The sequence below is a fragment of the Mustela nivalis genome, assembly GCF_964662115.1.
Source record: "Mustela nivalis genome assembly, chromosome: 3".
In the NCBI taxonomy this organism is placed as follows: Eukaryota; Metazoa; Chordata; class Mammalia; order Carnivora; family Mustelidae; genus Mustela; species Mustela nivalis.
The window spans coordinates 104,627,209-104,648,668 of record NC_139022.1 but is presented as its reverse complement, the minus strand read 5'-3'; the positions used below and the strand labels follow the sequence as shown (position 1 = coordinate 104,648,668).

The following is a 21,460-nucleotide window of genomic DNA, read 5'->3' as shown; positions in this document are numbered from 1 at the left end:
TCCTGGGATCGAGCCCTGCATCGAGCCCTGCATCGAGCCCTGCATCGAGCCCTGCATCGGGCTCTCTGCTCAGCAGGGAGTCTGCTTCCTCCTCTCTCTCTGCCTGCCTCTCTGCCTACTTGTGATCTCTGTCTGTCAAATAAATAAATAAAATTTAAAAAAAAATTACATCCCCTCAGTACAGAACTCAAGCGAGGGAGCTGAACAGGCTGTAGAAACGGTTGAAATTAGACTGCAAGAAGGATTTTGTCTCCCTTCTGATGGCCATGTTAAGTGATAGTTTTAGGGGAGGAGGTGGCTCACCAAGGGGCCCTGCACACATACACACATGCTTGACTTCCTGTCTGGGTTTAGTGTCAGCAGGTGGCCACAGTGATCTTGCTCTGGTCGCCCTGTGAGTATGACAGGCCTCAGTTCATCCACCCATTCCCAGAAGCCTGGCAACGTTTGGAGGTCTCAAAGGGCACTCCGGTTGCAGGCGATGGTCTACGAGATGACGGAAAAGTCTTTGGGGGAAGATGGAAAGAGCTGGCACAGAGCAGGTGCTTGCCCTGGGACTTTTTTTTTTTTTTTTTTAAGATTTTATTTATTTATTTGACAGAGAGAGACACAGCGAAAGAGGGAACACAAGTAGGGGGAGTGGGAGAGAGAGAAGCAGGCTTCTTGGCGAGCAGGGAGCCCGATGCCCGATGTGGGGCTCAATCCCAGGACCCTAGGATCATGACCTGAGCCGAAGCCAGATGCTCACTGACTGAGCCACCCAGGCACATTGCCCTGGGACTTCTAAACCATGAAAGGTAATGCTGCAGAAGGAGAAGCCACAGCTATTTCCCCCTATCTCACAGGCCTTTGTGCATGCTTTCCCTCTGCCTGGAAAGGCGGCCTCTCTTTGCCCAGGCCAGGTTACCTCCTACCTCTAATTTGGGCTTCAAGTTAGATGTCTTCCCTTCCAAGACTCCTCTGAAATCCACAAGCTGGATTAGGACCCCTCCATTGTGCTGCTTAGGTCCCTGTGCCTATCTCTACTTCATCTGGAAACTATTTACTCGTCCACAAAATAAAAACAGTATTCACCTCATAGGGTAATCAAGAGGATTTAAATGAGGCAAAGCTTAGAGTCAAAGTGCAGTAAAAACGATTGCTGTTTTTGCTGATGCCATAGTGTTTATCCCACAGGATTATAATCTCTTATGTATTTGTCTCAGGATTATAATTTCCTATATCATCTATATATCTATTTCCTATATATCATGTTTCTGTATATTATGGTCTCTATATATCATGGTTCCACTTAACCATGAGCATCTTTAAGTCAGTCTTATTCACTGTATCCCAAGACCCTGGCGCAATGCTTGGAACATAGGAGATGCCCATTTGTTCATTTACTCAATCATCTATTCATTCATGGAACAAATATTTATTGGCCCATCACCTGACATGTGCCAGTCATAGTTCAGGGGTTCTTAAATGCTCAGGAACTATTTGTTGAAAGAATGACAGAAAACTGAGGCATCCTTGAGAATAATCATCCTCCATTTCAGTGTGGGGCAGTAGGATTCTGAATCTCCAGTCTGTTTCCTAATGTCAAATATTCACTGGGTGGATATTTCCCAGCCTTGGCTCTTTGGCCTTTCTTCTCAAGCACACCTGAAGCCAACAGAAAGCAGTGGCTACAAAACTTGCAGAAAGGTAGCTCAGTGGGCAAGAGCACTATCCTTGGAGTCTATCTCATTTGTGCAATCCTGGCCACACAACTCCTAGGTCCAATCCCAGCTGCACAACTCTCTAGCTCTGTGACCTTGTGCGAGTTAATGCCCCCTTCCCCCCAGCTTCATTTCCTCACCTGTTACCTGAGGAACACAACAGTATAGAGATAATGATCTATATACGGTGCTGAAGCAAAGTGTCTGGAATACTTGGTTGGTGCTCAATAAATGAGATTATTCAGGTCCTTGTTAGGAGGGTGAGTTGGGAGTAAAAGTCTTATCATCTTTGTATCTCTTTGCAGGGGATTATTCTGGAGCAGAGCTTGATGCCATAATCTAGGGAGAGGGGCTTCAATGGGTTGCTTCAGTATGGCGAGAGGATAGAGCATGGTGAACGTCATGGGGAGATCAGCTGACTTTAGGACCCATTACTAGGTGTTCTTGGGCAGGATCAAGTGTTGGTCTGTAACCTAATTACACTGAGCTGTATGGATTATTTGTGTGAAGATGGCATGTACAGTTGCTATCATCAGATGAAAAATTTGGGAAAGTAATTTTAACATGTATAAGAAAGGTTTGGGTGCCTGGGTGGCTCAGATGGTTAAGCATCTGCCTTCGGCTTAGGTCATGATCTCACAGTCCTGGGATTGAGCCCCGCATCGGGCTCCCTGCTCAAAGGAGAGTCTGCTTCTCTCTCTCCCTCTCCCTCTGCCGCTCCTCCTGCTTGGCTGTCTCACGCTCTCTCTCTGTCAAATAAAAAAAAAGTAAAATAAAATTACATTAAAAATAATTAAAAAGCTTTATTTTTTCATTTAATTTTTTTTTAATTTAATAGAGAGAGAGAGTGCACAAGCAAGGGGAGCAGGAGAGAGACGCAGGCTCCCCGCTGAGCAAGAGCCCTGTGCAAGGCTCCATCCCAGAACCCTGGGACAGGGCCTGATCCAAAGGCAGAAGCATCCAACTGAGACATCCAGGCCTCCCAAAAAGCTTTAATCTTTTCTCATGTAAAAAGAGCTCTTATATGGGGCGCCTGGGTGGCTCAGTGGGTTGAGCCGCTGCCTTCGGCTCAGGTCATGATCCCAGGGTCCTGGGATCGAGCCCCGCATGGGCTCTCTGCTCAGCGGGGAGCCTGCTTCCTCCTCTCTCTCTGCCTGCTTGTGATCTCTCTCTGTCAAATAAATAAATAAAATCTTAAAAAAAAAAAAGGGCTCTTATATAGGAATGCCTGGGTGGCTCTGCTTTCTGCTTAGGTCATGATCCTAGGTGGGCTCCCTGCTCAACTGGAAGCCTGCTTCTCCCTCTCCCTCTGCTCCTCCCCCTGCTTGTGTTCCCCCTCTGGCTGTCTCTCTGTCAAATAAATTAATAAAATCTTAAAAAAAAAACGAGCTCTTATAAACACTGAAAATTCTCAAATAAAAAAATATATTTGGCCAATAAATATGTGAGAAGGTGTCCAATTTAATGGTAATTAAATAAATGTAAATGGAAACAATTTTTCACCTCTCACACTGGCAAAGAATAAATGGATTAAAGACAAACAATACAATTTTAAAAATGAGTGAAGGACTTGACTAGATATTTCTCCAGAGAACACATGCAAATAGCCAATAAGTACGTGAAAAGATGTTCAACCTTATTAACCATCAGAGAAATGTAAATCAAGACCACAATGAGATGCCACCTACTAGGAATGACTATAATGATATATATATATATATATATATATATATATATATATATATATTTTTTTTTTTTTTTTTTTTTTTAAAGGAAGCTCCATACCCAATGTGGGACTTGAACTCATGACCCTGAGATTAAGAGTAGCATACTACACCCACTGAGCCAACCAGGCATCCCTAGCTTAATAATAATTTTTTTTAAAAAGCAGATAAGGATTGGTGACAATGTGGAGAAACTAGAATCCTCGTACACTGCTGGTGGGAATGTAAAATGGTACAACTGCTTTGGAAAACGTGGTCAGTTTCTCAAAATGCTGAATTAAAATGTTCAGAGGACACAGCAATTCTACCTTCAGCAATTTACCCAGGAGAAATGAAATCATAAGTCCACACAGATTTGGCAAGTGAATGTTCATAGCAGTGTTATTTGTAAGAGCCAAAAAGTGGAAACAGAATTTCTGTTGTTTCTCAAATGTATTAATGTATCAATTAATTATGTATCAATTATCAATCAATTAATGTACCAACTGTATTAAACAAGTGATGAGTGCATAAATAAAATGTGGTGTATCTATACAATGGAATACTATTTAGCAATAAAAGGAACAAAATACTGATATATGCTAAAGCATAGATGAATTTCAAAAACATTATACTCAGTGAAAGAAGCCAGACACAAAAGAACATGTTGTATGATTCTGTCTATGTGAAACATCTAGAAAAGGCAAATCTATGGAGACAGGAAGTAGATTCATGGTTTGGTAGGACTGGGAGTTTGATGAAGGAGTGACTAGATATGGGATGATAAAGGAGTTCTGAAATTAGTTCCTGGGATGTTTGCATAATTCTATGAATATACCAAAAACCATTGATTTGTACCTTTGAAATGAGTGAATATAAGTTATATTGCAGTAAACTTAAACAAAAAGAAGAAAAGTCTTGCTAATGACCAATGTATTATTGGAAGCATCAGGAAACAGATAACCTCACGGATTTTTCTAGAGAACAATCTCTCCATATGTAAAAAATCTAAAACATGCACATCCTCCCACCTAGCACTTTCACTTCTAGGAATTTATTCTAAGGAAATAGTCAGTTACTTGGGCAGAGACATTTGTACAAGGATATTTCCTGAGGTATTATTTAGTATATTGAATATCTGGAGACAATTCAAACATCCTCCCACAGATAACTGATTAAATAAATATGGGAGGTTATGCAGCTCTTAAAAAGCATGAAGTAGGTCTTCATGTATTGACATGAAAATATGTTTATTGATATGCATTTTTATTATTATGGGAAATTTTGAACATTGACAAAGGTAGAAAGAAAGCAGATGATAATAAGCCCTCATGCATTCATCACCCAGCTTCAACAATTACTACTTCATAGGAAGTCTTGCTTCATTTTTATTCCCACTTACTTATTTCTTACATTATTTTGAGGCAAATCCCAGACTTGATTTCATCTGTAAGTATTTCAGTGTGTATCTCTGGAAGAAACAACACTAACAAAAAAATCACCACAGGGGCACTTGGCTGGCTCCGTCGGTAGAGCATGTGACTCTTGATCCCTGGGTTGTGAGTTTAAGCTCCATATTGGGTATAGAAATTACTTAAAAATAAAATATTTTTTAAAAGATTTTATTTATTTACTTACTTACTTGTAACAGAGAGAGAGAGAGAGAGAGTGAGCACAAGCAGGCAGAGTGGCAGGCAGAGGCAGAGAGAGAAGCAGGCTCCCTGCTGAGCAAGGAGCCTGATGTGGGACTCAATCCCAGGACCCTGGGATCATGACCTGAGCCAAAGGCAGAGGCTTAACCCACTGAGCCACCCGGGTGCCCTCCAATTTCCAATTTTATCACGGGTATCTTCTTTAATTGAATCAGAATCTAAGTAGGGTCCACACATTATGATTGATTGATATGCTTCTCAAATATTTTTTCACAGTTTTATTAATACACATACCATACAATTTACCCACTTAAAGAGTATAATCTAATAGATTTTAATGTATTTGCAGACTTGTACATCCATCAGCACAATCAGTTTTAGAACACTGTCCTCCCCCCGCCATAAGTAACTCCCTCCCCTTGGCCATCACTCCCCAATTCTCTTTTCTCTCCCTATCTGCTTTGTATCTCTATGGAATTACCTATTCTGACATTTCATATAAATAGACTCATACAATTTGTGGTCCTTTGTGACTAGTTTCTTTCACTGGTCATGTTTACAAGGTTTTCATTTTCATGCTTACAAGCTTCATCTATGTTGTAGCATGTATTAATACTTCATTTCTTTTTCTTGCTAAGCAATATTTCATTGTATGAATGTACTGTTTTGTTTATTCATTCATAGCTGATAAACACTGGAATTGTCTCCATTTTTTGACTATTACTAATAATGTTCTATGAGTATGTACAAGTTTTTGACGGGGATTTTTAAATTTCCCTTGATTTATAAGTTTCCTCCACCTGTGTGTGTGTGTGTGTGTGTGTGTGTGTGACAGAGAGAGAGAGAGAGAGAGAGAGAGAGAGAATGTGCTCATTTGCAATTTATTTGCTGAGGAAATTGTGATGTTTGTCATGCAGTTCCTCACAATCTGGATTTTCCTCGTTGCATTGGCAAGGGATAGTCTTTTTTTTTTTTTTTTTTAAGATTTTATCTATTTATTTGACAGAGATCACAAGCAGGAAGAGAGTTAGGCAGAGAGAGAGAGGAGGAAGCAGGCTCCCTGCGGAGCAGAGAGCCCAATTCGGGCTTGATGCGGGGGTCGATCCCAGGACCCTGGAATCATGACCTGAGCTGAAGGCAGAGGCTTTAACCCACTGAGCCACCCAGGTGCCCCTGCAAGGGGTAGTCTTGACATGATTTCCTTTCTACTTCCTGCTACTTTAGAGTTGAATGTAGAGATTTGATGGCAAGATTGGGGTGGCTGGCTGGCTCAGTTGGTAGAGCATGCAACCTTTGATCTCAGAGTTGTGGGTTTGAGCCCCACATTAGGTATATAGATTACTTAAAAATAAAATCTTTTAAAAAAAAAGACTACTGCATAACTGGTGTGGTGTACTTATAACAGAAAACCCAGTGTTGGGGTGCCTGGGTAGTAGAGTTGGTTATTGTCCTTCTCTTGGTTTCGGCTCAGGTCATGATTTCATGGATCATGGGATCCAATCCTGCTATCAGTTACCCGCTCAGCGTGGAGCTGGCTTGAGATTCCTTTTCCCTTTCCCTCCACTCCTGCTTGTGTGTGTGCTCTTTCTCTCTCCCAAGTAAGCAAATCTTAAAAAAAGAAAGAAAGAAAGCACATAGTGTCTGGTTGTCTCTTTCTAAAAAGTTAGCATCCATGTATGCTCCATGCCTCAATCAATTAATTCATTAGAGATTGCAAAGTGTTGATATTCTAAAAAAAAAAAAAAATAATAAGTACACTATAGAATGGAATACTACACAAAAAGGAACTAATGTTGGTACAGTCGATACACCCAAGTTGGATGAATCTCAAGGACTTTATGCTGAGCAAGAAAAGCCAAACTCAAAGGTCACATACTGTATGATTTCATTTACATAACACTCTTAAAGTGACAAAATTACAGAGTTGGGAAATAGAAATAGATCAGTAATTGCCAGGGGTTAGAGATGTTGGGGTGGAGGGTGGTGGATGTCACCATGAAAAGGTCTCATCATGAGGATCACTGTTGTAATGGAATAGCTCTGCATGTTGATTGAAAAGACGGTAGTTTCAAGAATATGCACATGGGATAAAATGACACTAAATGATATGTACATTATAGCAGCATCGATCTCCTGGTTTTGATATTGTACTAGAAGGGTACATTGGAACTTTCTGTTAATCTATAAATATTTCAAAAATAAAGTTAGAAACAGTGAATGTAGAGACCCTTCAGTGTATTATGAGTCCACTTACGTAAAAACATTTTAAGTAGCAGTTATTATTATCCTCACCTTGTATTTGAGAAAACTGAGGTCCAGGTTAATGGTTGATTGTCAAAGTCAGCCTGTATTCTTAACCACTATGTCATACTGTGTGTATATATAGCCATACAATAATTACATTAAAAAGTTTGGACAGGGGCGCCTGGGTGACTCAGTGGGTTAAACCTCTGCCTTCGGCTTGGGTCATGATTCCAGGGTCCTGGGATGGAGGCCCGCATCCGGCTCTCTGCTCAGCAGGGAGCCTGCTTCCTCCTCTTTCTCTCTGCCTGCCCCTCTGCCTACTTGTGATCTCTCTCTCTGTCAAATAAATAAAATCTTTTTAAAAAGTTTGGACAGACACGCGCTAAGTGGGGAGGCTGCTTGAGACTCTCTCCCTCTCCCTCTGCCCCTTCCCACACCACCCTCCAATAAATAGATAAATCTTAAAAAATAATAATAATAAAAAAACAACAACCAAAAAGTTTAGGCAGACACAAACCATTTGTTATTCTGTATCGTTTGACTCGTTTACAATACACATGTTACTTTTATAATGAAACATATTAAAGAAATTTTCACTTTTGGAAAAAAAGATAAACTCCGCAAGTCACCCCCTCTTTCAAACCTAAATGATGGACGTGCGTGATCCTCTAGTTACCACCATTATTTTGGAGGTTGAAGCTCGGCAGGGTGCGGCCCCTTTCCCTGCCCCATTTGATGTTCCTATCTTTGGTTCTTCACCTTTCTGAAGATGGCCCAACCATCCGTCTAAATCCGCGTGGCTCCTGGAAAGCGCGCGAGACGGGCTGCAGGGGGAGTGCGCTGTGCGACGGCCTAGGGTGGGGGTGCTCGGCTCCGCCCCTCTGGAGCTCGGGGACAAGGCTCAAAACCTTGCTGGAGGCTGGAGGGAGGGGCCGCATAGTAGAGGCTGCTTTCTCCCGCTTGGCGGAAGCTTCTCAAAACCAACCTCGCCTACCAGGGTCCCCGTGCCTGGTGTCCAATGGCTGGCTTTTACTGGAACAAGAATCTTTCCAAAGGCATGCTTCTAGGGCGTCGGTAACAATAGACTTTTAAAATGTGATAACGTTCACGCGGAGCTTCCCCGCTGAATCCCGATTCTTTCCCCAAAGGAGTGCCAATATTACAAGATCGCGAAACCATAGCATTAAAGTTTTCTCTGCTTTCTTGGTTAATCAGGATGGACTTCAACCAACAAGTTCAGTGTCCTCAGTATAAATTGGAGGGCCATCAGCAACACCATTATCGAGACTGGGCACGACCGGCCTGAAGGTTTTGGTATGTTCTCATTTTTCATGTTCCTTACCCACGAAGTGGGAGGGAAAGCAGCATCAATGGGGTGATTTAGGAAACCCCATGGAAGCCAAAGAATTTCTTTCCTATTTCTTTTGTTGTTATTTTTAATAACAAAAGCAAATCATGCTCAGTATTTTAAAATGTAAATAATGTAGGCAGTCTGTAAAGCAAAAAATAAAAGAAATCTTCCCTCGCCTTCCCCATGTAGTTCCCCAGGAATAACAGTAATCACTGTTAAAAATTTAGTCTTCATCTGTCTCAATCTTTTTCCTAAAGTTTATTTATTTAAGTAATCTCTGCACCCAACATGGGGCTCAAACTCACAGCCTGTAGGTCAATATTCACAGGTTCTTTCTTTCTTTCTTTCTTTCTTTCTTTTTTTTTTTAAGATTTTATTTATTTAATTGACAGAGAGATCACAAGTAGGCAGAGAGGCAGGGGGTTGCGGGGAGGAAAGCAGACGGTTTGGTGGGGGGAAGCAGGCGGTGGGGGTGGGGGGAGAGCAGGCTCCCTGCTGAGCAAAGAGCACCATAGGGGCTGGATCCCAGTACCCAGAGATCATGACCTGAGCGGAAGGCAGAGGCTTAACCCACTGAGCCACCCAGGCACCCCCACAGGTTCTTTTCACTGAGCCAGCCAGGAGCCTCTGCCTAGATCTTTTTCTGTGCACATACTAACACATATACACACAGACACAAACAGACACAGACACAGACAACAGAATTTCATGAAGATTAAAAAAAAAATTTTTTTTTTAGGGGTGCCTGGGTGGCTCAAGTCATGATCTCAGGGTCCTGGTCTCTGCTCAGCAGGGGGCCTGTTTCCCTTCCTCTCTCTCTGCCTGCCTCTCTGCCTACTTGTGATCTCTGTCAAATAAATAAATAAAATCTTAAAAAAATTTTTATTGAGTTGTAACTTAAATTGTGCAAATCTCAAGTGCACAAGCCTATGATTTTTATATATATACATCACTGAGGCTTTATTTTTACCCATCCAAAGGGAATTATATCAACTACATTTCACTACAGTTTTTTTTTTTGAACCCAACAGTATTTTGCTATTTCTTCCATAATGGGACATATTGATCTAACTCATACTTTTCAGGCTGGCATAGTATTCTGTAGGATGAATCTGTGATCAATATTCTAACCTCTCCCAGTTGATGACTAGTTAGGTCATACTCAAGTTTTCGCTTTTTAGATGCTATTGGATTTTAAAACTATTTTTCACTTTATATAAGAATAATACATGCTCAGTATAAACCACTGGACGTTTCAGAAATGTGTGGCTTAGGAAGCAAAAGTCCTTCATAATTCCCTCTCAGATAACCACCAAATACAGATGTTATTCTCTGCATATACATACATATCATCTATATTGTGTCATCTCTACACACTGTTGAGAACACAAGTAGGGATGTACTACACATCTTGTTTGCTGCTAAAGCCATTGGGTTTCAAATTCTGGGTCCTTTTCTGCTTCCCAGCGGTGAAGAGCCTGGGCCCTTTTAAGCTACAGACTGTGAGAACCAAGTCCTCAGAACTCCGGACTTTACTAGGCTCTGTGGTCTCTTCTGCCTCATTGTCCTTAGACCCTCCCATTCCCCCTCCAGGACAGCCCTCGTGTCCTTCTCTCCCAGGGTCCCATACTCTTCTGGAACTTGGTGTCCTTTTCTGTTCTTATCTGTACAAATCTCCCCCTCACGTGCACAACACATGTACACGATAAATTTATAGGATCTGTGCACGTCCTTTGCTGTGTAAGCCACTTTCACAGCTAGGTAAATCTTTTATTTATGAAGTAGACTTAAAACAAACAGAGTCACCTTTTAAAATTGTTTAATCTTTCTCTCTGAATAATACCAAATAATAATGAATAAGAGAGGGGCGCCTGGGTAGCTCAGTGGGTTAAGCTTCTGCCTTTGGCTCAGGTCATGATCTCAGGATCCTGGGGATCCTCTCATTGGGCTCCCTGCTCAGGGGGGACCCTGCTTCTCCCCCCACCAACTCATGTGTACAGTGTTCTCTCTCTCTCTCTCTCTATCGGGCCTTTCAAATAAGTAAAAGCTTTTTTAAAAAAGTCAATGAGTAAGAGAATTGGTGGACAATTTGTATATGCGTAGCCTTTCATTCAAGTGTTCCTTATCTTCCCACCTCTTCTTTAGGATACAGAGGGAGTTCGGGAGGATTGTCTTTAGAGTGAATGACCTGGCTGCTGGTTTTCCAGGCCGAAAGCCTCAAGATGGCCACCTATCAGAGTGTGGGTTGACCCTGCAGGAAGTGATCCACACTTTGCTTTGCTGATGCAGTCTCATTCCAGCCATAGGGGCCACAGGAAAAGGACATGGCTGAGGGCTCTGGGAGCCCAAAACAGACCACCTCCCCCAGCTTCACAGGGACTGAGCTTGTCGACTTCTCTCAAGGGAAAATGATTGGCTGAGACCAGTGTTTTCTGATACTGCTTTTTCTCTGGAAAACTATCATATCATCATCATAATAAGTAATATTTGGTGAACGCTTCCTTCAGGCCAGGAACTTTATATCGACCTTTTGTTATTTAATCTCACAATCCCCTGAAGATGGTAATATTATCCCCATTTTATGGACAAGAAAAACCAAGTTCCCAGAGGTCACATAACTTGCACAAACCGCATGCTATGAGTAAATAGCAGAGTAGGGCTTGAACCTACTGATGGCAAAGACCTGGTTCTAAATCACCATGTCACGGCACCACACTACCTCTCAGCAAAGGAAGAAGCTCAAGTGTGCCCAACTCCTTTATTCAGACTATTTCACCTGGAAGAAGTCCACATTTGCATAATGATATTTTCTCCAAGGACAGAGTAGGGACAGTATTTCTCTTTCCTGCTAGAGATTTTGAGCCCCTCTACACCTGGTTTAGACTGTAGACATAGTCTTGGCATACCGTGGAGTGTTTTTGTTTGTTGTTTGTTTAAGGGAGCAACTGTCTTACCCAACAACTTGTGAGTATAAAGGAGGTTTTCTTGGGCTGCTCATTATTCAGCAGTCATTCATGAATTCATTCAACAAGTGTCTTTGATATGCCAGGCACTGGTGATGAAAAGAGGAACAAAAGAGACGATATCTCTGCTCTCCAGAAACTGACAGTCTATTGAAGGAGACAGTTGTCCAACAATTACAATAAAGTGTGATCAATTTCTGATGGCAGAACTTTAATCTAAGAGCCCCTAACCTAAGCTTCAGGAACTGGTCAGGAAAGCTTCCTGAAAGATGACTTTTGGGCTAAAACGAGGCTGCCAACAAACATAAGAAAGTGTCGTATTTTTAGTTAGCAATTCCTATGAAGTAGGGCATGGATATGGGGACAGACCCCAACAACAGGATAAACGCTGGTAGCAGAACACACCCCAAACCAGATATGATGAGAGAGTGACTGCTTGAAAAGGGTGTAAAATTGAGTACAATTCCTTTGGTGGACCACTGTTCTGATTTTTGACCTTCAAAAAAAGAGCTACTTGAAACACACAAGGCCTAGCTTTCCAAGGAAATGGATTTGGCTCTAATAGATAACCTCTAATAGCCTCGAATGGTGGTACTATCTCAAATAATTTGGAATGTTTGAAAAGTACACCTGAAAATATCACAAAAAGGGATCATATTGATGCAGCTATAAAATCAATTCCTGGTTACCTAATACTCCTTCTCCAGTCATTCTAATAAGAGACAATGAACTCACCTATAGGGGCGATATCTAAAAGTAGGGAGTTCCCAAATTGATTGGGCTGTACTCTACTCAGTACATAGCAATCAGCTTCTCTGGGAATGCTTTGCCAAAGGAAAGATTTAAATGCTATCATGCTTGACCTACTGGGTTAACAGCCAAAAGGGGAGATCGAATGCAGTGTGCTCACAATTTTAGTAGGATAATGGAAGGTAAACTGAGGGTTCTAAGATCCATGTGGAGTGACTGGGAGGAAAAAAGGGAAAATCACCCCAAGGAGAAATCTATTCTTTTTAAAAAATACTTTATTTATTTATTTAAGAGAGTGGGAAAGAGAGTACTAGCAGGGGGAGAGAGAGAAGAGAAGAAAGAAGGAGAGAAAAGGAGGCAGAGAAGAAGCAGACTTCCCACTGAGCAGGAAGCCAGACACGGGGCTCTATCCCAAGACTCCAGGATCATGACCTAGGCCGAAGGCAGATGCTTAACTGACTGAGCCACCAAGGCATCCCTAGGAGAGATCTATTCTATAGGAAGACCTAGAAATTCTGCATACAAAATTCAGTATTATTTTATTATATATATAACATGCATATATATACATACAATTAACATATAACAAAATGCACTGGTCTTTAATGTTCTGTTCCAGAGGTCCTGATAATTGTGTATATATACCTGTGTAATCTTCACTCCAAAGAATATATAGAATATTTTCCTTATCCCAGAAAATTTCCTTGATCCCTTTGTTGACAAATCACTTCCCCAATAATGGCAACCACTTTTTTTTACTTCAAACACCAAAAATTAGTTTTGTCTGTTTCCGGACTTTATGTAAATAAAATTGTACAGTTCATACTCTTTAGTGTCTTTCTTCTTTTGCTTAACATCATCGTTTTGAGATTCATTCATATTGTTGAGTGTGTCAGTAGTTCATCTTTTTTGTTGTTGTTGTAAAATTCTGTTGTGTGAATTTCATAATTTGTCATCTCATTCTCCTACTGATGGACATTTGGACTGTCTCCACTTTTGGGCTATATACAAATAAGGCTATCAGGAACATTTGTGTACAGGTATTTTTGTGGACATATGTTTTCATTTTTCTTGGGTAAATACCTAAGAGTAGAATTGCTGGGACATATGACAGATGTATGTTTAATTTTATAAGAAATTACCGGACAGGGGTGCCTGGGTGGCTCAGTGGGTTAAAGCTTCTTCCTTCGGCTCAGGTCTTGATCTCAGCATCCTGGGATCCAGCCCCGCCATCAGGCTCTCTGCTCAGCAGGAAGCCTGCTTCCACCTCTCTCTTTTTCTTTCTCTCTGCCTGCCTCTTTGCCTACTTGTGATCTCTGTCTGTCAAATAAATAAATAAAATCTTTTAAAAAATTACCAGATAGTTCTCAAAACTGGTTGTAGCATTTTATACTCTCACCAGCAATGTATGAGAGTTCCAACTGTTGAACATCCCTGCCACCACTTATTCTCATCAATATTCTTGGAATTAGCCATTTCAGTGAGTGTGAAATGGCATCTTATTATGATTTTAATTTGCATCTCCTTGATGACTGATGAAAATTTCAACATATTAGAAAATAACCCTTGGTCAAAGGGGAAATTAGAAGCTATTTTATGTAGAATGAAAACAAGAACAAAATATATCAAAATTGTGGGATGCAACAAAAGTAGTGTGCTTTTAAATATTTAATTTATTTATTTGAAAGAGAGAGAGAGAGGGAGTGTGCATGTGAGAGAGAGATGCACATCCGTGACAAGAGACAGAAGGAGAAGCAGGCTCTCTGCTAAGCAGGGAGCCCAAGGTGGGACTGAATCCAGGGACTCCAGGATCATGACCTGAGCCGAAGGCAGATGCCCAAACAACCAAGCCACCCCGTCACCCCAGTAGTGTGCTTTTAATGTTTTATTAGAAAGTGCTTATACTTAAAAAAAAGAAAAGTATAAAATCAGTGATTTACACTTCTAATTTAAGAGGCTAGAAGAACAAATTATATTCAAAATAAGTAGGAGAAATAAAAATAAGAACAGAAATCAATAAAATAGAAAATAGACAAAGAACACAATGTCAAAAGTTGGTTCCTTGGAAGGATTAATAAAATTGATAACTTCCTAGCAAGATTTATCAAGAAAAAAAAGGGAAAACACAAGTAACCAACATCAGGCACACAAAAAGGAACATCTTTATAGATGCTACGGATACCAAAAGAAACAATAAAATATTATGAGTAATTTTATTCTAATAAATTGGACAACTTAAATGAAATGAACAAATTCCTTGAAAAACACAATTATCACAATGGACTTAAGAAAAAAGAAAAATCTAAATAGCCCCATAATTATTAAAGAAATTGAATTTATTATCAAATACTTTCTGTGAAGAAAACTCCAGGGCCAGATGGCTTCATGGTTGAATACTACCAGATATTTATATAAGGAAGGAAAAATAACAATCCTGCACAAAGTCTTTCAAAATAAAGAAGAGGGAACATTTCCCAATTTATTCATGAGGCTAGAATAAGCTTGATATGAAAACTTGAAAAAGATAACTACAAAAAAAGAAAATTATAAAGTGATATTCCTCATGAACATGCCTGTAAAATCTTATTACTCTTTGATGCAGCAATTTCATTTCTAGAAATTTATTCTAAAGAGGGATTCCTAGAATTGTACAAAGATTAACTACAGGACATCCACTATCGTAATATCTTTAATAGTAAAAATTGGAAACAACTCTGGAAACAGCAACGTTCCCCCAAATATGACCAGTTAAATGAATATGGTCCATTTACATGACCTTAGACGTTAAAATATGGTGGAAATGTGTATTGACACAGGAAAATTCACTATATATTGTTTACTTAAAAGTAGATTATCGGGGTGCCGGGTGGCTCAGTTGTTAAGGGTCTTCCTTCAGCTCAGGTCATGATCCCAGAGTCCCAGGATTGAGTCCCACATCAGGCTCCCTGCTCAGCCAAAAGTCTGCTTCTCCTTCTCCCATTCCCCCTGTTCATGCTTTCTTTCTCTGTCTCTGTCTGTCTCTCTCAAATAAATAAATCTTTAAAAATATTAAAAAAATTTTTTTAAGTAGATTATTAAGGGGCACCTGGGTGGCTTAGTGGGGTTAAGCATCCGAGTCTTGGTTTCAACTCAGGTCATGATGTCAGCATTGTGGGATCCAGCCCACATTATGCTCTGCACTCAGGAGGGAGTCTGCTGGAGATTATCTCTCCCTCTTCTTCTGCCACTCTGCTCCTCCCACACCTTTGGCTCACTCACCCCCCCTTTCTCTAAAATAAAATAAAATCTATAAATGTGATTATCAAAGATTTCAGGTGCTCTCACCATAAAAAAAAGGCAAGGCAACAGATATTTTCATTATTTTGACTGTAATAATCATTTCACTATATAGATTTTGTGTTTTAATATTTTAAAAAATTTTAAAGATAAATTTGAGGGGCACCTGGATGGCTCAGTGGGTTAAAGCCTCTTCCTTCAGCTCAGGTCATGGTCCCAGAGTCCTGGGATCGAGCCCCGCATCAGGCTCTCTGCTCAGGGAGCCTGCTTCCTCCTTTCTCTCCCTGTCTGCCTCTCTGCCTACTTGTGATCTCTGTCTGTCAAACAAATAAATACAATCTTTAAAAAAAAAAAGACATATTTAAAAGACAGTGTGTGCAGGCACATAAGCAGGGAGAGGGGCAGAGAGAGAGGATGAGGGAGAGGAGAGAGTCTCAAGCAGACTCCCCACTGAGCATGGAGCCCAACACAGGGCTTGATATCATGACCAGAGCTGAAATCAAGAGTTTGGAGCCTAACTGACTGAACCACTCAGGAGCCCCTAATATTTTATTTTAAAGTAATCTCTACACCCAACTTTGGGCTTGAAGTTACAACCCCCAAATCAAGAGTTCCATGCTCTACCAACTGAGCCAGTCAGGTGCCTCTATGTTTATGTATTTCAAACCATCATGTTGTAGAACTTAAATACATACAATTCTTTTTTTTTTTTTTTTAAACAACAAGAAGATTACCAAATAGTATTATGGCATGATTCTACTTTTTTTCAAATAAAAGTAGGTATTTATATGTAAGGAAAAAAGACTGGAAGGCATAAACCAAATGTCCAAAATGGTTAATCATTAAATGATGAGAGTATGGTTGGCTTTATTTCCTTCTTTTTGCTTATCTGTATTTCTTGCAACAAATACATAATTTTTCTAACACAAAACCTTAACTGTTGAAGAAAAGATTTGAAAAATCTGACCAATGGGCATTTTTGTACCTATTCCATCACAATTCTTAGAAAGAAAAGATTTGGGACTATGTAATGTTCCTCTTCACCTCCAAGCTCAAATACACCCACCTTGGATGACTGGATGCAGTTTTTCCCTCCTTTGATTAGCTGTGCCCATGTTGGCCTACCCTATTGGTCCAACCTTTACTCAAGTAGGTGAGGCAATATAAATTTTGCCACTGACCTACTATGTAACATTTGGCAGGATCTTTCCCTTAGGAGCTCCAGTTTCTAAGACTTCTCTAAATTTAGGTTAGAATCAATGAGCTCCAAGGTCTCTTCCAGATAGAGTGAAGAACATAGTTTTAGAATCAGAAAACTTTAAGATGGGGACACCAGGGTGGCTGTCAGTTAAGCGTCTGCCTTCAGATCAGGTCAAGATCAAGCCCGGAATAGGGCTCCCTGCCGGGTGGGGAGCCTGTTTCTCCCTCTCCCTCTGCCTGCCATTCCCCCTGCTTGTGTGCACACTCTCTATCAAATAAAATCTTTAAAGAAAGAAAGAAAACATTGGGATGGACTTGAGAATCTGGGTATCACCCACCAGGAAAATAATCTTTATTCTCCAGTGTGTCTCCAGCCAAAGAAGCACCTCCCAGCCTAGGCCTGGCCTTATATCTCTTATGGCTCCACACATACTAGTTGCTCAGTGAATTAGCTTTTGCCTCTACCTCCTAAAAAGCAACTACAGAATAAGTTTTCTAGGCTTGCTCCTGATGGTGATAAACACACGGTTGGTTTTAACTCCTGCACGTTTTTTGAGTAATTGATGCAGTCCGTGTTTTTAAGAATTCACCAAGCAGAGCAAGGTCTGGGTACCTCTCCTACAAGTGACATGTGTGTGGCTAAGAGACATTCAAGTTGTCAATCTGCTGGAGCCTTGTTTAGAAAGGTCGTCTCAGGGATGCCTGAGGCATGCTGAAGGAAATACATTCCCAGCAGGTGCCCAGGCTGTTACCACTTGGCTTCTAGAAAGGGATCTGATAAGACCGTGGACTTCAGGAAGTCCCAGCTCTGCCTCTGTAGAGCTGTGTGACCTTGGACAAGTCCCTTCCTCCTACGGGAATGTTGCCCTGGATCTAAGTACCTCCTTCCGGGTCAGTCTATGCTTTGGCGCTGACCATGTGATTTGGAAAACATTCACCTTTAAACGTTTATGGATCTTCGATGACATATGCGTGGGGTACCAGAGCCAAGTGAATCGAGAGTCCCAGCGCGCGAGCATCTACCGTCCGCTCCACGAATCTCGCGAGACCTCTCCCCTTCGCTTCGCGGCGTCATCCTGTCGGCGGCCGAGGCGGCGAAGGGGACGGCACGTAAGATACTCACAGGGGCGGCCCGTATCCCTCCGCCGCCGGCGCGGTCCGGCCCTCCCTCCCCTAGCCCGCCAATCCCCGCGCCTCCCGACCTGCCCCTCGGCCTGGGCCCACCCCGCGCTCCGGCGGCCCCACCCCGGCGGCGCCGCCCGCCCGTCCGCCCGCGCGTCCCTCGGTCCACCTGCAGCGGGCAGTCCCTCTGGCTGTCCCACTGAACGGCGCCGGCCGAGCCCGAGGCCTGGGCTCTTGCTCTCCGGCGGAGGGATCCGCGGCGGCTGAGGAGGCGGCGCTGAGATTAGGTGGAAGAGGTAGCTACGGCGGCGGCAGCGGTAGCGGCGGCGGCGGCTCGGACGGCAGCGCATAAAGGGGCCGCCGCCGGGTGATGCGGTGACCGCTGCGGCAGGCTCAGGAGCCAAGTGGGCCTCGGCCCTCAGTCCGTCCTGCCGGACCCGCGCTCCCGAACTCCCCATCTTTCTCCGGCCGACCCGCGATCACCGAGGAGGCCTCGCGCCCCCTCGCCCCTTCCCCGTCCCTCCCCTGTCCCCGTCCCCGCCCCGGGGGCCACCGCCACCCGCCTCCCACGATGGCTCTGAAGAGAATCCACAAGGTAAGCGGCCGGAGGTCGGCTGAGGGTTCCGGCCGCTGGGCGGGCCAGCTGAGCAGGCTGCGGCCTGTACTTCCCGCCGTCGCCTCCGCCTGGCTCGCGGCCTCTTTGGACCCGGCTGCCGACGGCGATGGTCCAGCCGGGCGCCCTTCACACCCCACTCCCAGTGATGGCGCCGGTGGAGGCCCCAGCGCGCAACCCGCGCTTAGGCCCGAGGTGCGCTAGCCCGCTCAGCGTTGCTCCCTGGTCTTCTTTCTAGGCCCCGCGTGGTATGGAGTCCCAGGGCCTCTGCCCGGCCTGGGACTGCTGCGCTAGAGGGCCATTGTCCGGCCATGCCGGGAGGGGGAGCTGAGGCTGGTGCGTTGAGCTGCCCCATTGACAGAAGTCGAAAGGGCTCCTCGCCCCAAGTCTGCCGGTGTCCCCCTACCCCCCTCCCGCCCACACCCGCCCACCTGCCCTGGTTCCCTCCACAGAGCTGCCGAGCTTGGAGCCCATGCCTCAGGCAGACGGAGGAAGCTTTTTTGTTCGATCCACAAGTATTTCTTGAGTTCACTTACCTCTTGGCGGCCGCACACTTCGGTCCATCCACTCTGCTCGTCCAGAAACTTAAGAGTAGGAAGTTCGGAAGGAAAACAAAACAAAAAACCAAACATGCCTCTTTTGAGGGAGGAGGGAAGTGGAAAGAAAAGCGTTTTGTTCTTCGAGGTTGCCAAATGTAGTGAGAAACTACACTTACGGGAATGGAAGCTGTTGAATTTTCAAGGGTAGAGATAGAAACCTGAACGTTGAAGACCACTGAAGGAATTACACAAAGTTTCCTTTTACAGTATCTTCATGCAGTGGATTTTAACGCTTAAATTACGTGATGTGTTCAGGGAGATCCTTTTAATTTAGAAGGAATTTTGCTCCGTTTTTCCGTTAGAAAGGATGTCTTTGCCCTTTAAGATGAAGGGTTGTTCAATTATTTGTATGAAGATTTTCCTTATACTGCGTCTATATTATGGGCTTGGCTTAAAATTTAGGGTCCCACCAATATTGTAAAACTCCTGGTGCCGCTCACTATAATGTCTTTTTCTTAAAAGTGGGGAAGTACTACTGGTGATTTTTGATTGGTGTTTTACTTGGAGAAGCTCTCTTAAATCTCTAGCCACTTACAAGGAGATCCTGGGGTTATCCATAGGGAGGAATAGGATGGAGATGCAAGGGGAATAGAACAAATACCTTGCCCTAAACTCAGAGCAAATGCGGACTGTCGGACAACTAAAACACTTCAGTTTGCAGTCGGTCTTCATTTCTTTCACGATCAGAGACCTTTAATATGGAATTAATCCCAACAGTTACTGTAAATTTAGGTTAGGTTAGATCCTTACCAGCTTGTTTGGACTTCCTCGATTTCTAACAAATGAAGAAGGGCAGACTTCAGACAGAGTAAATCTTCTATTAAAATGAAGCAGGTTATGTGTTAAAAGGAGCTTGAAACTTCACGGAAGATTTCTTAAGGAACTATTTAAGGGGCAGGAGCACACTGAGGAATCATCATCCAAATAAAAATATATATGTATTTTTAAGGTTTTTAGTAGTTAACTGGGTTCTTATATGGTCTAGTTGGGAAGCTATCAGTGTGAGAGTTTGAGATTATAGCTGTAGAAGACTGTGCTCTTTTTTTTTTAAAACTTCCTCTCTCCTCCTGTTCTTATTTTAAAACCTGAAGAAGAGTGTGTGTGGTAACTTACAGATCAAGAAATATACCCTTAAAAAAATACCCTTTAATCTCTACATTAATTGATAAGTGTTGATTTTTTTCAGAGAAAAAGGTAACTCAAAACATGTATTTTAATCTTCTAATATACTTTCCTCAGTAATGTGGTTTCTTTTGAGTTACTACATATTCTCTAGATCTTCTCTAAAATATCTTCTTATAAAAATTTTAATAGGGAAAACCAAGTTTAGGTAATGATACTTTGAACTTTTAAAACAGTATTCGTCTTTCCTCCCCTGGTTTATAACCTAGAGCCCTCTGCAAAGTATGGCTCAACTTCTGAGACTGCCAGGGATTAGAAAAATAAAATTTATTTTTGGTATACTAGTCAATAAGATTGTGAAAACAGAATAGATATTTTTTCCCCAAATTATCTGTGTAATACCAGTTCTGAGTTGAATGCAGCCTTACCTAGGTATGGATAAGACTAGTCCTTCCCATCTTCTTGGCCCTAGTAATGTATTTACAATGGAATCCCCAAAAAACTTAGTTGGCTTATATAATTGATCTTGATCTTGAACCTTCCCAATTATCATTCTCTGAAAAAATAGTTCTACTTAAATACTCTGTTAACTTTCGATGTCTTGAACTGCTGCATCTGGGTTGTAATAAAATTTGCTGAGAACAAATAAATTTGACATGTGGCATCTTTAGGAATGCAATATCTTGTTTCTTTAACAGGGAAATAGTGTTCTGTGAATTTGACCGTCTTATAAATGCATTGTCTTTTTGGCAGAAGCTTTTGATGGACTTTATTTTGATACACACTTTAAAGTCTCCTGACCTATGCTTTAACAGAGTGTACCAGAGAAGGTCATTATGAATATCCAGTGTAGTTCTGTGCAGGGATTGGGACCCTCTGGGTGTGTTTATATCTATACCAAATGGTCCTAACCTGCTGTGTTTTGAGGTTTTCTGCTGACTTTATAGGTCTTCAGCTTTGATTTTGATGCTTTGAGTGTCTGCCTCTTGCAGCACCACCCCCAGCCCTATTCCAGTTGGCTGCATCTCATCTGCTGTGGGCTGGGAAACCAGATCATGGAGCTTATTAAAATTATGTCTAAAATAAGACCCAGTAGGCTCTGAGTGACGAGGGCTTCATGTGTTCTGTGAACTCTGTGGTCTCTTTGACTGATCAGAGACCT

The 21,460-nt window shown here is 42.3% G+C and overlaps 1 protein-coding gene and 1 long non-coding RNA gene across 3 annotated transcripts in view; one reads left to right on the top strand and one right to left on the bottom strand.

The window, feature by feature from the left end:
* Positions 1-1,409: 1,409 nt before the first annotated feature.
* LOC309862118 lies at positions 1,410-20,245 on the bottom strand. Its single transcript, XR_014310306.1, has 3 exons — positions 19,114-20,245; positions 2,291-2,452; positions 1,410-1,647 (listed from the first exon to the last, which is right to left on the bottom strand). It is a non-coding gene; the product is annotated as an uncharacterized lncRNA (long non-coding RNA).
* UBE2D2 (ubiquitin conjugating enzyme E2 D2) overlaps positions 18,431-21,460 on the top strand; it is a 63,094-nt gene continuing 60,064 nt past the window's right edge. The window contains exon 1 of one of the 2 annotated variants that reach the window (XM_082725609.1): positions 18,431-18,559. In XM_082725609.1, coding sequence (XP_082581735.1) covers positions 18,536-18,559 — 24 coding nt within the window. In that variant the 5' untranslated portion in view covers positions 18,431-18,535. The remainder of the gene's footprint in view (positions 18,560-21,460) is intronic. The other variant, XM_082725610.1, reaches the window with a different exon arrangement.